Source organism: Bombina bombina, chromosome 2, assembly GCF_027579735.1.
Source record: "Bombina bombina isolate aBomBom1 chromosome 2, aBomBom1.pri, whole genome shotgun sequence".
Lineage (NCBI taxonomy): Eukaryota > Metazoa > Chordata > Amphibia > Anura > Bombinatoridae > Bombina > Bombina bombina.
This window is the reverse complement of record NC_069500.1, coordinates 363,217,482-363,235,271: the sequence shown is the minus strand read 5'-3', so window position 1 is coordinate 363,235,271 and position 17,790 is coordinate 363,217,482. Positions and strand designations below refer to the sequence as shown.

General features: G+C 38.7%; 1 protein-coding gene across 1 annotated transcript in view; it reads left to right on the top strand.

The window, feature by feature from the left end:
* Positions 1-17,790, top strand: part of ABCB9 (ATP binding cassette subfamily B member 9) — a 193,796-nt gene that overhangs the window by 11,461 nt on the left and 164,545 nt on the right. The window contains exons 3-4 of the mRNA XM_053699772.1: positions 62-192; positions 9,710-9,915. Coding sequence (XP_053555747.1) covers positions 62-192; positions 9,710-9,915 — 337 coding nt within the window. The remainder of the gene's footprint in view (positions 1-61; positions 193-9,709; positions 9,916-17,790) is intronic.

Below are 17,790 nucleotides of genomic sequence, written 5' to 3'. Positions count from 1 at the left end.
ATTTCAAATAGAAAAAAAGTTTATATTACATTCTAAGTAACCCTTTTCTACCACATTTTAGTGCCTTCTCGGCTGGTGTTCGGAGTGGTCTATTTACTTTCATATCTAGCAGGCTGAATATAAGAATATGCAACAATCTCTTCCGCTCATTAATGGTTCAAGAAATTGGCTTCTTTGATGAAAATCACACTGGTTAGTACATATACAGATTTTCTAGTCTTTCACAATTGATTGTCTATCTCTTAATACAAGATATATTTTTTTGAAATTCTTTGTGTTTGGCAAAATATAAATTAAAATGATATTGTGTATAAAAGAAACAATTGAAACGTTACATGCAAAAAGAGATGTTACTGTTATTGAAGCTGTTGTTGAAATGTCTGCACATAATCCTATATAATAAAAGGCCAAGTATGTTAGTCCGACGCAGTCATGCGCAGTAGAGACTGCACGAGACAAACATACCTCACCTTAACCCCTTAATGACCAGCGCCGATGCGCAGTAGAGACTCTGCGCACTGGTCATTAAGCCCTGGGCCTCTCTCTGTCACAATCTCGCTAAAAGTAGCGAGATCACGCTATTTCTGCATGCCCCATGAGTGGGGCAGTGCAGAAATAGTCTGGCAGGGGTGCCAAAGCAGAGAGGGACACTCTGTGTCTCTCTCTGCATTGGGCAGCGGTGGTGCTGATCGTTGGTGGCGTGGGAGGGTTAAGAGAAAGGCGGGTGGTGGCCCATCGCTGGAGGGGGCGGGGGGGGGCGGGAACAGGTGGGACCTCTACATTACAGAAAAAATGTATGCGAAGAGCGGCAGGGAGGTGGAAGGAGGGAGAAGGAGGTAGGATCTTGGAGGGGGACATTTTGGCCTGTGTACACAGGCTTTAACACTAGTTGATAATAATACCTCAAACACTCTCTAAATGATAAAGATATCTCCTCCCAGGTCATGGGTTACATATTTAAATATCCTCCTTTACATGCAGCAAATATATAACTATAAGCACAAAAGTGCTGACATAACTTGTTTATTGAATGACTACTGATTTTTATGTCAAGCCAGTACATTCACTTAGAAACACAATTGTAAAAGCACTTGCACAATCAGTTACATCAACTGGTATAACATAAATTCTGTTGGGGCAAAATAGTGTATAAAAATGAAACACATGCTGCATGGACACAACAAAACCATAAAAACGAATCAAGAAATAAATGAGTAGGTAACATTCTAAGTTTGACTAACATATTATCTAAGTTCCTAAGGAGTCTAGATTTAAGATGTGATATTCTGCTTGCTCACCTTAGCTCTGTGCAGACCCCTAGTACTGATATATCTCCTGCAGCCATAATATAGTAGTAATATGTGAGTATATCACATTCCTAGCTCGACATATAAACATCAGTACAAAGATATACTTAAACTTTAATTCTCAAACAGTCCTCTGTAGCCAGGGTCGTCCCTGCAAAGCAGGTTTCTGTATTCACCACTTCTCCTTTCACATAGTCCCCCACGTGAAGCTGGCAAACCTATTCCGTGCGGATGCGACTATGCACAATGAGGTAAAACCCTGTTGTACTGTCAATCTGTTAAGAGCAGCAAAAAGGATCTTGCCACACCTTTAATATCCCTAAAAGTTCAGGAGCATTGTCCATCATATAAGGGGATACCGTAGTGAGTTGTGACCACTGCCAACCCTATAAACGATCTCTGATTGTAGATGTAAAAGAGATTAGCAATTTCTACTATCCAATACGAGATCTATCTCGGGGCCTGTAGCTACTCCTATTGTGCCAACAGAGGCTCCAACATCTACGCGCTCATCCTATTCCACAGCAGGCAAAAGGCAAAGCTGCATGGAGGTCTCCGTGGGTTGTGTCTGCATTGCCAAACCGCTCTCTAACATGTAGTATCTCCTTGAGTGAGCCCGAATCTCGCAATTCAGGTAGGCAAGTCTTAGGCGATTCCCCAGTAAGGGTAGGGTAGATCGGGAGATGTTCATGTAGAGGCAGAGGCTCGGAATTACTGTAAGTAGGTACCTTAGCCTCCGCGGACAGCACCGACCTCTGTAACTCTGGGTTATCTACTTTAGGCTGCTGAAGTGTCTGGCGCGCCGCTCCTCTCGAAGGATTCATTACGGCTTGTTCAGTGCCAATCTGTGTTGCGGCTCCCTGCTCCCAGCTAGATGTTTGCTCCATCACCATATCTGTGTTTGGGTAGGATCTATCTTCCGGCAGGATTTGAGAAGGTGTATCAGCTGTGTTCATATTAGGTGGTTGGGTCAGGTATATGCGTGGCTTGGTAGGTAGCTCTGGTGAGGGCTACACCTCTCTTTTCACATTAGCACAAACACCCTTTAGGGAGATGTATTCCTCCTGCAGTACTTTGTGAAGCCTAAAGAAATGGGCATCAAGCATGGCTTTCACTTCCCTCAGGATTAGCTTGGTATTTAGCGCCATATTGAAGGAACAGAGTGCGAGTTCCCAGCAGACGTGTTAGGCCTCTCACCACTTAAGTCAATAAATTACCAGTTGTAATAAGGAATTATAAGGGCTTTTTCTCCCTTATACCAGAAGTTATCAGTGTCTATGCACTGCATACCCGGCTTACAAGATACCAGGTGGTGGGTTGAGAGCCTCTCACTGAAGGATCTGCCTTAGGCCTCAACGCTCCGGATCGGTGTTCTAAAGTGGTAGTCCCAATAATAACATATCATCAGAATCAGCATAGTTTGTAGACTTTGACTGTTGAGATAGAATAGGTAGAAGATCCTCTTTGTCACTGATAAAAGGCAGATTATCTGTGAAATTCTTAGAGCCACCGATATTACAACCATTCAAGGTGCTGCCCAGAGACACGACCCAAAAACTTTTTTTTTTAAATGGTATATTTTGTCTCAATCACAAAAGAAAATGTTTGGGTTTCATATCCCTTTAATAATCCACACATAGCAAATACTTATTCTGCAGCATTAGAAAATGAAAACTCTGCCCTTTTAATATAAAATAGTGTGTTTTGTTAAAGTTCTGCTCCGTCCACCAAAATAGTGAAGCTTTGCTGAGAACAAAACAGTAATTTTTTTCTCACTCTTCTTCTGAGCACAATAGCAATAAGTCCATACTAAGCAATGATCACCGCACTGGCTTAGTCTGCAGATACAGGCTGTTTATGCATATAATAAGTTGCTTTGAAAAAGCAGGAATGTAGCATCTGCAGCAAGTTCATGCCCTTGCATCTAGATTGCCATTTGCAGTGGCATTGTGCAGTCAATGCGCTTGTGCTACAGACCATTAATAGTCTAAGGGGTAGTGTTGAGATTGAAGTTTGTAAGGCACAATTGCTCCCAATTTTTAGCATTGCACAATCATCCCCTTGTGCAATGCTGCATCCCCTGGTGCAGTACTGCATCCCCTGGTGCAATGCAACAACCCCTGGTGCAATACTGCATCTCCTTGTGTAATGCTGCATCCTCTTGTGCAATGCTGCATCCACTTGTGCAATGCTGCATCCTCTTGTGCAATGCTACATCCCCTTGTGCAATACTGCATCCCCTTGTGCAATGCGGCATCCTCTTGTGCAATGTGGCATCCCCTCCTGCAATGCTGCATCCTCTCGTGCAATGCTGCACCCCCTCATGCAATGCTGCATACCCTTGTGCAATGTCGCATCCCCTCATGCAATGCTGCATACCCTTGTGCAATGCTACATCCCCTCGTGCAACACTGCATCTCCTTGTGCAATACTGCATCCCCTGCTAATCCCCTTGTGCAATGCTGCATCACCTGCTAATCCCCTTGTGCAATGCTGCATCCCCTTGTGCAATGCTACATCCTCTTGTGCAATGCTGCATCCCCTTGTGCAATGGTACATCTTCTTGTTCAATGCTGCATCCCCTTGTGCAATGGTACATCTTCTTGTTCAATGCTGCATCCCCTTGTGCAATGCTACGTCTCCTTGTGCAATGCTGTATCCCTTTGTGCAATGCTGCATCCCCTTGTGCAATAGTGCATCCCCTTGTGCAATAGTGCATCCCCTTGTGCAATGCGGGATCCCCTCAAGCAATGCGGCATCCCCTCATGCAATGCGGCATCCCCTAATGCAATGCGGCATCCCCTCGTGCAATGCTGCATACCCTTGTGCAATGCTACATCCTCTCATGCAATGCTGCATACCCTTGTGCAATGCTACATCCCCTCGTGCAATACTGCATCCCCTTTTGTGCAATGCGGCATCCCCTCATGCAATGCTACATCCCCTCGTGCAATACTGCATCCCCTTGTGCAATGCAGTATCCCCTCGTGCAATGCTACATCCCCTCGTGCAATGCTGCATTTCCTTGTGCAATGCTGCCTTTCCTTGTACAATGCTGCCCCTTGTTTTTGCGTAACCAATTTAGCAAGAGAAGTGCCTGTCAATCACCCCAATCAAATATGTCTATGGTAACTTTCATCCACTAACTCTTACGTTGACTGAGGGCCATATTTATCAATTTGCAAATGAACAAGGTTCACATGTTGCGAACCTGTCTGCATTTTATTGCAAATTGTGGGGCACATTTATTCATTATATTTAGCATTGCAAGAGCAAACGCTCATTCAATGTCCACGAGAAAATTGTGGAAAATTGGACAATTTCCACAGGACAGTATGTACGTCTAGCACTCTATGCCCAGACTCTAGAGGGGGGTACTTAACGGGCATTGGTTAAAATGTAACTTTTAATAGTATAATTTAAAAATAGATACACAAAAAACAAAACACACTCTTACATTAAAATCAACATAGTGTTGATAGATCCAAATTGTGTATAATGGTGATAGTGTATTAATTAGAAGCCTCTGATATTAGGGTTACAAGTATCACAGTTTAAAGTATACTAATGTGGGTCTAATGCCTGAAATGGTATATATGTGGGGGCTAAGAGTAGTTACTCATTTGTAATCCGCTTTACATATAGTCATGGGGTGATATAAGGAGTAGGCGAAGCATAGATGGAGTGTTGGGTAATCTGCTGTAGCAGATGTGAACTCCCCGTCCTATATATTGCGTTATATTAGCCTGTGGTAGTGCCCTATTTATAACTGCCAGGCTGTAACTAAAAGTCAAGGATGTTGGGTCTGACTCTGTAACAGGGATATTGATCCTGCCCTCGTCTCCTGTATAGCCACTTGTGCAGTAGTCAAACAAATTTTGAGGTACTCTCCATCAAACTAAGAGAGTGAGTGAAGAAATAAGTTAGTATACCACTTACGATAGATAATATCTTAGAACGTGTGGTGGTCTATTTCTGCGTACTACTGATAGTTCAGTCTTGCATGCATGCGAGTATCAGGCTATTATAGGGCATGTACAGTTCTATAATTTAGTATGTATACTGTATTAAATGCCTGTGTCACTAAAGTTTTGGAACATATATATAATATGCAGTTCAAAATCCTATGTCTGTTGACGTCATATCCACTCATCATTATTACATGTGTATTTAGATCAATAGTAAACAGATTGAGCTTACAAAAAATATTTTTATTTTTGTTTTTATTAAATGTTTGTGTCTTGTTTACTTAAATGAACACAGCACACGATCCACTTAAATATATTGATCCACTATTATAGTGTATGGTTCTAGTATTATCCCATATGAGTACTGTATTAAGTATCAATGTTGAGTACACTGTTGGGCAATTCACAAAAATATATATTGCTGCACTTCTTATGATTGTAGCACGTAGTCAAATATTGTTGTATTTGCTACATTACTTGTTAGCATTGGTTGTTATTTGACAGCGCTGTTCATTAGTGCACCATCTTTTGTAGCAATATCATTTAGCAGTTCTATTAAGTTAGTTGCTGTAACTATTTATAGCTATCTAGGTGAAAGAATCACCCATGTAACTGCTTGGTGTTATACCCAGTCGTTTAGGACTACTGTTATATTGAGAGATATATTCTCGCTGTGAATTATGTCCTATGACACTGTGGGGAGATGATTCCTTTGCTTGTGAATTGTTTTATACTATACAATGGTAGGGATAATAATAATTTAATTAATAACGTGTCAAGCGTCTATAAATAAATATTTGCAGTTACTATGGTACACGCTAGCATCAGCTGTTATTATGATCTGAATCTGAGTAGGAAGCTTATTAGCGTGATATGCTCTTGTGTTATTGATCTATAACCACGTTGGATTTGATACCCATAGCGTTTATATTATTGTATTTGTTCTAACATCGATGTAGTGGCAAGTGTCACTGTATGTATATCCCTTTAATGCTATTTGTACATACGCCTGAACATTCCTGTTGTATACTTGGCGCCTAGGTATAGCACTACTAGCGTAGTATACGTTATGCAGTATGTAATAATTAGTTTCATAATTGTATGATAATATAGTTTGCTAGTCTTCTGACTCTTTGTTATATTGCTAATCAGCTCACTTCATATTTCACATCTGTGAGCAAGTTCTTTGTTACTGATATGGAATACACTTATAGGGGCTGTTTATATAGTCTGGGTCGGAGTATTCAAGTATTGACACAATATATGCTTATACTATTGATTCATAGCAATGTTGGATTTAATGCCAATGAAATGAGGTTACGGTAAGGGTAAGCAGACTTTGTTTTTACTGCTTATGCTACAGACATCAATCTAAGCTGGTTTTCCACTTAACATCTAACTCAATAAGGAGCCACTAGTGTGGTATATGCTTGGAAAATATACTGAATTATGGCTTATTTAAATACAGATATCAGGTCCTATACTTGTCGGTATACCGTCACTCTATTATGCTGCTAGTCAGCCCACTCCTAAACGTTGATCTGCTATTTGCGGTACCGTTACAACATAATTAGTAAATACTACAGGTAGGTTAGACTGGATCTATCATTACTATGTAGTTATAAAAGGCGTCCTGACACACTGACGCGTTCAGGCTTTTTTAAAGGCAGCGAGCCGCACAATTTTCTTGTGTAACAGGTAGCCCTCAGTTTATGCCGGGGTTAGGTTCCAGAAGGAATGGTTGTAAATTAAAACCGTTGTAAATTGAAACCCAGTTTATAATGTAAGTCAATGGGAAGTGAGGGAGTTAGGTTCCAGGCCCCTCTCAAAATTGTCATAAGTAACACCTAATACATTATTTGTAAAGCTTTGAAATGAAGACTTTAAATGCTAAACAGCATTATAAACCTAATAAAATAATCACACAACACAGAATATATAATTAAACTAAGTTAAATGAACAAAAACATTTGCTAAACAGCATTATAAACCTAATAAAATAATCACACAACACAGACTTCACTTGCATTTTTCTGCAAACAGTTCTTTCCAATCTGGACTGATTTATAGACAGGAAGATCTTGTTCCTTTGAAATCTGCTCGATAGCTCAGGTCTGGTTAAACTGATTAATTTCAGCTTGCTTGGCTTTGCTGCAACACAAGCAGACAGCTCCACCTACTGACTATTTTTATAAATGCACTGCTTCTCAATGCTTTTCAATAGCAGTCACATGACTGGAAAAAAAGGTTGTTATTCTGAAACGGTGTAAATTGAACCGTTGTAAAACGAGGGCCACCTGTATATAACTTTTATGCACAAATACCAACCCACCTAGATTATTATATAAGACTAGTTGTGAGGAATCTTATTAGGGTCCCCGTACACTACTCTCCAGACTAGGTTACAAGTGGGGACTGCCTAATATAGTGCCATTGCTCAACTCCGTTTCTAAGCTCATTCAATGTCACCTGCAACCGATTGGGGCATTCGCCTTATAATAAATAAACCCCTGAGAGGGTTTAAGAAATAGCGGTGTAAACCACTGCTTCATATATGTCAGTTGCTGACTCAAATGAGTGAGCCTGCAACCAATAGGGGCTTTCGCCTCTTGATAAATCCACCCCTAAGTTATATGTAAGTACAATCGCACTGATTGGAAGTTTCTCACTTATTTCTGAAGTGCTGGTGGGTTGGTTTTATTTAAAAAGTTGTTTATCTCAAATATTGCAAACATAATTTAAGTTGTGTGTTGCTTCCATTATTTTAATTGTTTATATCAAGTTTTTTTTATCCCTTACATGTAACCATAGTGTTTTCCATTGTCTGTTGAAACTTACTTTTGTCCACTAGATGGCAGCAAAGTTACTAAATGTGATTATATTACGCTCACATTTATGTTAAAAATAAATAACGTTAAGCAAATATAGTATATTCACATTTTAGTTAAATATTACTTTGGAAAATAGCTACAATTAATTCATTATATTTATTTATTGCAATGACTAAAACTGACATTTAATTACAGATGCCAGTTTTCTGCTCAGAGGTGCTAAGAGCTACACAAAAATCATTGGAGGGCTAGATGTGTCTCTTAGACCGTATGTTTCGCAGCCGCGCACTAATCTTTTCAGTTGGCTGTGGGTAGCAGCACCTTATGTATAAACGAGGTAGAAAGTTGATTGGTTCATTGGCTAGCCAAGTTTAATATCTGTGCAATCTTAAAGTGAGGGTATGTTTATGCATACTGCTCACGTTGTTACTATTCTATGTCAGTCAAATATTGAAACTGCTAACTTTTTTTTTTTAAATGATCAGAATATAATAACATTAAAGATGTATTAATCACTGTATTATGCTGCTTTCCCCACCCCTCTATTTCCTTCTACTTCAGCTTGGTGACATAAGCATGCCCCTCTTTGTTACTGGCTTTTTTTTAAAGAGGTGCCGTACGGCAAATTATATGATTGGACGCTGCATTTAGTAAAAAAAAATAAAGCACTCAACGGAGAGGAGTATGGTGGTGCACAAAAAAAAGACCTTATATTAATAGATATCTTTGCAATGGCAAAAATAAAGTGTTGATGAATGGGCATAGCATTTAAAAAAACAAAAATTGTTTTAAGCTTGTACAGTGACAAAGTTTACCATCGCTTGTAAGTCTAATAAAGTATGTATGTTTTTAGGCAGGGTGTCACAATCAACAATTATTGTAATTCAAAATAATTATTTACATTTAATTTGGCATCACAGGTGTTTAGGATAAATTTACAGAGCATACATTAACATAATACATTTCTTTCCAGTCACATAAAATAAAAGTCTGTTTCAAATGCAAAGTTAATTTACAACAAGGACAGAAAATATCTTATTGTGTCTTTATATTTAACACCATGTATCTGAATGCATTTATAATAAACCTCTGAACGGTCTTGCGGGATTGTCACTGGACAGAATGTCCGCCCGCTGTACCTCCCACACCTGACTTATCAGGGCAAATCTGTTTTCTAAGGAGTGCCCTAAGCCCAAAACGTACTCTGCCCTGCCCATGATATTTACCAACAGGTGTTCAGCCCCATCCCTCCAGATATGGTTTTGCACGAAAAACATAGGTGGGCCCCTGTCCACAAGACCCCTCACCTCCCTGATGGAAAATCCTCTAGGAAATATTGGGATGGTTTTACTCTTATCTATAATGTGATTATAATACCAACATCTATGGGACTCTATAAAATTAACTAAAATTTTCTGTAGTTCCAAAAAAAAGCAAAGCATGAAAATGAGTAACACTGCCCAATTAAAGACCCAGGAATTATTTTTGTGACCACTGTGATGGTCAGGTACAATTGGTAAAGTTTAATCCTTCAAAACCTTAATATGAAATTTTACAACCAGCTCAAAATGTTATCATACTTTTTATTTTTTATTGTTCCTAGGTGATATCATCTCTCGTTTAACTTCAGACACAGAAGTTCTCAGTGGTGTGATTTCAGAGAACGTACCATATTTCCTCCAGATTCTGGTAAAAGCAGTATGTTCAACTGCGATCATGTTCAGCCTATCTTGGCGACTCTCTCTTGTGGCCTTCATGGGATTTCCTGTCATATTATTGGTTTCGAGAGTGTATGGCACATACTATAAGGTGAGGAGGTTTCCTGTCTCAAATTACCTTACTTGGTTTATAGAAAGGCAAATCTCCATTTGTTTGTTAAATTGATAATAAACTTATTTCCCCCTATAGTTCATCTAAAGCAGAGTATTTGAATGTATTCAATTTTTTAAGCAGATATTCCTATATATAAAGAAAATTAATGTTATGCTTGTGAAGTGTGTCCCCATCTACTGATAAAGCTAGGAATAATGCTCATATCATTCAGTAACATACACTATAGGACAGCACAAAGATTTATAGTTCTGTTCTGTGCAAGGTACATTTAGGTCTCTGCTTCACCCTCATTCCATAAAGTACTTCAACAGAATGCACCAGCACCACTCAGTAAAAGTAGCTCTATGGATATATTCCCAAACAAAGAGATCCAGGGGATACTTTTACTGAGTAGTGCTGCTCATATCAGCCAGGGAGTAGTCTGTCCTTAGGGATTAGTTGAATTTGTACGCAAATATGTACTTCCTGTTTTGTTTAAATATTTATTTAAAGATAGCACATTGCCCAATATAGCAAAGGAGGAACTGGACTCCTTAAATCAGTGTTTTTCAACCAGTGTGCCGTGGCACACTAGTGTGCCGTGAGAGATCCTCAGGTGTGCCACGGCAGGCTGACAACAGTGTGACATATTTTTTAAACTTTGCTTGTTTTTTACTCCCAGTGCAGGGGTAGTTTGTAGGAGGCATGGCATAACAGCACAATACATACAGTATGTGTGTGTTTGTGTGTATGTGTATATATATATATGCTGTATTAGGCTACAATGTGTGATTTTTTTTAATTTTGGGATGGTGGTGTGCCACAGGATTTTTTAATGTAAAAAAGTGTGCCACGGCAAAAAAAAGGTTAAAAATCACTGCCTTAAATAACCCCATTACCCATGAGGAAATAAAACTATGCATAAAAAACCTCAAAGGATCCAAGGCACCAGGACCCGACGGCTACTCAGGCCTCTTTTATAAAAAATTTCAACCCTTACTGATACCGCAACTAGCAAAGGTGTTTAACGCTATAATGCAGGGTAAAGAAGTACCCAAGGAAATGTTGATGGCTAGAATCTCAGTGATTCCGAAACCCGGTAAAAACAAACAACATTGCCAAAATTATAGGCCTATTTCTTTAATCAATCAGGATATCAAACTATTTAATTAAATTTTAGCAAATCGTCTTAATCCCCTCCTTATTAAACTAATTCATCCAGATCAGGTAGGTTTTATCTCACAAAGAGAGGCCCCAGACAACACTAGAAAAATTATAGATTTAATTAATATAGCCACGGTTCGGAGAACGCCTTCTCTGTTCCTCTCTTTGGACGCGGAGAGGGCGTTCGACAGAATAAACTGGGACTTTATGTTTGCGGTATTAGAGAAGGTTGGTATTACAGGGTCGTTTCATGACGCTATCAAATCCATATACTCATTCCCTACAGCTTATGTTAGACTATCAGGTTATCAATCCAGACCAATACCCGTTAACAATGGCACCCAACAGGGATGCTCACTTTCCTCGCTCCTTTTCGCCTTAAGTATAGAACCGCTCGCCATTAAAATTAGAGACAACCAAGACATTTCGGGACTTACAGTGGGTCAGACAGAACATAAGATATCCCTATTTGCAGATGATGTTATCCTGACACTAACCAAACCATTACTCTCCCTCCCCCCAGTATATAAAATAATACAACAATTTGGGTCACTATCAGGTTTATAAAATTAATGAAGAGAAGTGTGAGGCCATTGGAGTCAAATTACCACATCACACTAAAAAATTAATGGAATTAAACTTCTCGTTTAACTGGCCTAAGAAGTCCATAATGTACACTCCCTGCTTCAGATAAACTACATACCTATGTTTAAAAATATTAGAGCCCTAATAGCGAAATGGATGAAACTCAAAATATCCCTATATGGTAGAATCATATCAACTAAAATGTCCTTGTTGCCCAAGCTGTTATACTTGTTCCGTTCCTTGCCTATCACGCTCCCACTAGCAGATTTACATAAACTCCAAAATGACATTCTCAAGTTTGTATGGCAGGGAAAGAGAGCTAGAATCAATAAAAAAAACGTATGTGCTCCGCTAGAAAAGCAGGAGGGGTGGGTGTACCAAATCTAATTCCTTATTACTATTCGGCTCGCATGGCCCAAACTGTGCAATGGTTTCAACCCCACAATATCTCACAATGGGTACAAATTGAATCTAGCATAATGGGAACCATACCTTTATCTAACTTATTGTGGACGCCTGATGTGGTTACCACCCATAAAAAAATGTGAATACATTGCAATCCATCACACTATACACATGTGGAAAACATTAAACTCCAAACTTTCCTTACTCAATAAGCGGTCGAAGATTACACCCCTGATAACCCAGTCCTCCAACATTGACAAAGGCACACAACAGAAATGGGCCAATAAAGGACTCTATAGAATAGCAGACATATATAAAGAGGACAGATTGATGACGTTTGAACAATATCAAGCTTTAGATAGCGAGGATAGAAACATATGGTACCATTACCTACAATTAAAATCCAGAGCACAACAGATCATGGGGGGCGAAAGGGCTCCTGTGAGCACCACACTCGAAAGGCTTTGCTTAGCTGACCACCACATTGGAGTGGGTATTTCCACCTTATACACTATATTCAATAGTTCTCCTCAAGATAGTAAACCCCCCATCATGCTAAAATGGGAACAAGATATAGGACAAACTTGGTCCATTAAAACCTGGACAGAAAATCTTGCAGGCGGGTTATCTTTCTCGCAGAATGCGGCACTCAGGGAAAACTTCATTAAGGTTGCTTTCAGATGGTACTTATTCCCAACTAGATCAGGAGGCAGAGGAGATCCACTGTCCAAATTTTGTTATAGAGGGTGCGGAGCACTAGGAACGTACCCACATATGTGGTGGGAGTGTAGATATGTTAAGGAGATATGGGATCATACCTCGGCCCTAGTGAGTGAGATTTTCCAAAAGATAATCGGACTAACGATGGAACAGGCTCTGCTCCACTTTCCGATCCCAGGACTCTCTAAGCACAATAACAAGCTAGTTAGATGGATCTGCACGATAGTGAGACTGGGTATAGCCCAATTCTGGAAGGGAACTCCTCCTAGTTTTGAAATAATTAAACAAAAGATATCATATCACTTTGATAAAGCAAGTGCCATGGCCGAATATCTAGATGACAGAGAGACCTTCCTGCTACAATGGGAGCCCTATATCCATTACCATGAAGCTTCAAGGGGGAGGGGGGGGGAGGGAGCGGACCAGGCCAGGTGAAGAATACATGATATAACTATAACACCTTTTGCAACGGTACAGAGCAAATGTAAAATGTTTATGTTACATTACAAGATAATGGAATGTATTTATTATGACCTAAGTGACCTACAGATGTTGGAATGTATGAATATTGTTTATTGTCTATGTAAAATCCTGAATAAAAACTTTTCAACATAAATATTTATTTAAATAGGTTTAACTTAAACTTTTTTTTAATGCAAAATAGATTTTCAGCATGTTTAAAGGCTCAGTAAACACAGTGTAAAAGTCACAAAATATAAATTTTTAAAAATAGATTTAATTTTGATATAATTTTAGACTTAATTTTTATTCCAGGATCTGTTATGGCAGGCCCAAGCCTCAAATTCTTGGGGAGCTTTTTTAAAGATAAAGTGCAAGATTATGAGTGGAGCACAAAATTGTTTATTGTAGCAGCTCTATCTGTAGAAAAAATAAAACAGACTGAAGCCGAGGGTGGTCAGTGGAAATCCATATAGCAATTTTTAAAAATATTTTTTATTGCATAGCAGGAATATCTAATTTCACATACAATTATGAGATCTATTTTTAGTTAAATAACTTTTTTTAAATAGCCTAAAGTGTTTCAATTTGCAAAACAACTCCTTTTTCATTTCTCAGTACAAGTAAAGCTGTAATTCTGAATATATTCAGCCTTAAAGGGACATTCAACACTTAGTGTAACAGGTTTTTATATAGTAAATTAAGAAACGGAGGTCCGCCTACACTATACCCCTCCTCCCTTGCCGCCTTGCTTCTGTCCTAATCAGCGGCGCTAACTACTCTAATACCCGGTCAATATGGATGCCGAACTCCCCCCACTATAACGTAGCTGCCTTCTTCTTAAACTGATAAGCAAATCAGAATCCAGTCCTCGGACTGAAATTGACCGGGTATTAGAGTAATTAGCGCCGCTGATTAGGACAGAAGCAAGGCGGCAAGGGAGGAGGGGTATAGTGTAGGCGGACCTCCGTTTCTTAATTTACTATATAAAAACCTGTTACACTAAGTGTTGAATGTCCCTTTAAATTATTTCAGTAAGGGGGAAATGTTGGCTAACTATGAATTAATTATTTAGTCATAAAGACATAACTGACAAATGCTACCTGCCACACCACCTTTTTCCTAGGGTTAGTCATAGACTAAAAATAGTTTCAGTATTACTGCATGTAATCTGAGATCAAGAGAGCCGCACCTAGCGCTGTGTTTTCATAATATACATAGATTCAGTATGTCCTGTTTCTTAACAGATTCTCTTTGTTTTCACTTCTGCTGCCTGCTATTAATTAGTAATTACACATTAATTAAATGAATGCTTTCACATGTCCATTAACCAGTTTACTGGTATATTCTGTTTTTCAGTTTCATCAATGTACTAAAGAAACCATAAATCAGTAGATATTTAGCACACTGACCTAGTATTGATTTGCATGTACTTTTGTAGTTACTTGTAAATAGATTATTAAGCCCTCTGGGGGCCAGGGATTTGTGACTTTTTTTAACACCCTGGTCTCAGGCACATTTTTTATTTGAATTGGATTTAGGACAAGTGCTTTGAGCCTTTACACTGAAGCTTTCAAGCTCAAAGACTCAACGTACTACGGTACTAGTCCAATGATTCCTGCTTTCTAACCTCTCTGCCAGTTCACAGTTGACGGAGTTAAATTACCATCTCAAAGTCTCTCTTTAATCTCACATGTCACTGTCACACAATGCCTTTTCCTATTATTAAAGGGGTTCTCTTTGGCTGCTTAACATGTTGATAGAGATAATATATATTTTCAATTTAGTTGTCAAAAGATATAAAATAGACACTTATATTGATGAAAGAAAACTTTTAGGTCTCATGTCCCTTTTAATTACTCAAAAATTTTTCATCTAAATGCTCGTCTATTTGCTGCTGGGAACCCTGTCCTCCCTCCTGAGGATAATTTGGGCCCTTTACATGGGACATTTCTAGTATGTAACTTTAAAGACTTTAATGTGAAGCTAACAGGAAATGTAACAAATACCTAGGTTTCTACTGGCTGATAGGAAGAACTCCCATTTGGCACATCCAGCTTTAAACAAAACAAAACACTGCAATACATTTTAAAATACTCTATTTTTGATGGGACAGGAACTATTGAAACGTCATGTCCCTTTAAGTATTAGCTCCGCTTTCTGATATAATAGTATATATTTGTTGTATGTAAAATATGTAAAATACATCACTATACACACACAGGTTTGGGGAAAAATCATTTAGGTCAAATTTGGAATGTGGAAAGGAACATTTCAAATTTGACTAGAAGCATTTTTGTAATAAATATAAGTTGCAAAAATACTTCTGAGAAAACTGTATTTTCTTTCATGTAATTAGCAAGAGTCCATGAGCTAGTGACGTATGGGATATACATTCCTACCAGGAGGGGCAAAGTTTCCCAAACCTCAAAATGCCTATAAATACACCCCTCACCACACCCACAAATCAGTTTTACAAACTTTGCCTCCTATGGAGGTGGTGAAGTAAGTTTGTGCTAGATTCTACGTTGATATGCGCTCCGCAGCAGGTTGGAGCCCGGTTTTCCTCTCAGCGTGCAGTGAATGTCAGAGGGATGTGAGGAGAGTATTGCCTATTTGAATGCAGTGATCTCCTTCTACGGGGTCTATTTCATAGGTTCTCTGTTATCGGTCGTAGAGATTCATCTCTTACCTCCCTTTTCAGATCGACGATATACTCTTATATATACCATTTCCTCTACTGATTCTCGTTTCAGTACTGGTTTGGCTTTCTACTACATGTAGATGAGTGTCCTGGGGTAAGTAAGTCTTATTTTCTGTGACACTCTAAGCTATGGTTCGGCAGTTTTATATAAAGTTCTAAATATATGTATTCAAACATTTATTTGCCTTGACTCAGGATGTTCAACATTCCTTATTTCAGACAGTCAGTTTCATATTTGGGATAATGCATATGAATAAATCATTTTTTTCTTACCTTAAAAATTTGACTTTTCCCTGTGGGCTGTTAGGCTCGCGGGGGCTGAAAATGCTTCATTTTATTGCGTCATTCTTGGCGCGGACTTTTTTGGCGCAAAATTTTTTTTTCTGTTTCCGGCGTCATACGTGTCGCCGGAAGTTGCGTCATTTTTGACGTTCTTTTGCGCCAAAAGTGTCGGCGTTCCGGATGTGGCGTCATTTTTGGCGCCAAAAGCATTTAGGCGCCAAATAATGTGGGCGTCTTTTTTGGCGCTAAAAAAAATATGGGCGTCACTATTGTCTCCACATTATTTAAGTCTCATTATTTTGTGCTTCTGGTTGCTAGAAGCTTATTCACTGGCATTTTTTTCCCATTCCTGAAACTGTCATTTAAGGAATTTGATCAATTTTGCTTTATATGTTGTTTTTTCTATTACATATTGCAAGATGTCCCACGTTGAAGCTGAGTCAGAAGATACTTCTGGAAAATCGCTGCCTGGTGCTGGAGCTACCAAAGCTAAGTGTATCTGCTGTAAACTTTTGGTATCTGTTCCTCCAGCTGTTGTTTGTACTGTTTGTCATGACAAACTTGCTAATGCAGATAATATTTCCTTTAGTACTGTTACATTACCTGTTGCTGTTCCGTCAACATCTAATATTCAGAGTGTTCCTGATAACATAAGAGATTTTGTTTCTAAATCCATTAAGAAGGCTATGTCTGTTATTCCTCCTTCTAGTAAACGTAAAAAGTCTTTTAAAACTTCTCATTTTTCAGATGAATTTTTAAATGAACATCATCATTCTGATACTGATATTGGTTCTTCTGATTCAGAGGATTCTGTCTCAGAGGTTGATGCTGATAAATCTTCATATTTATTTAAAATGGAATTTATTCGTTCTTTACTTAAAGAAGTCCTAATTGCATTAGAAATTGAGGATTCTGGTCCTCTTGATACTAAATCTAAACGTTTAAATAAGGTTTTTAAATCTCCTGTAGTTATTCCAGAAGTATTTCCTGTCCCTGGTGCTATTTCTGAAGTAATTTCCAGGGAATGGAATAATTTGGGTAATTCTTTTACTCCTTCTAAACGTTTTAAGCAATTATATCCTGTGCCATCTGACAAATTAGAATTTTGGGACAAAATCCCTAAGGTTGATGGGGCTGTCTCTACTCTTGCTAAGCGTACTACTATTCCTACGGCAGATGGTACTTCCTTTAAGGATCCTTTAGATAGGAAAATTGAATCCTTTCTAAGAAAAGCTTACTTGTGTTCAGGTAATCTTCTTAGACCTGCTATATCTTTAGCGGATGTTGCTGCAGCTTCAACTTTTTGGTTAGAAGCTTTAGCGCAACAAGTAACAGATCATAATTCTCATAGCATTATTATTCTTCTACAACATGCTAATAATTTTATTTGTGATGCCATCTTTGATATCATTAGAGTCGATGTCAGGTATATGTCTCTAGCTATCTTAGCTAGAAGAGCTTTATGGCTTAAAACTTGGAATGCTGATATGTCTTCTAAGTCTACTCTGCTTTCCCTTTCTTTCCAGGGTAATAAATTATTTGGTTCTCAGTTG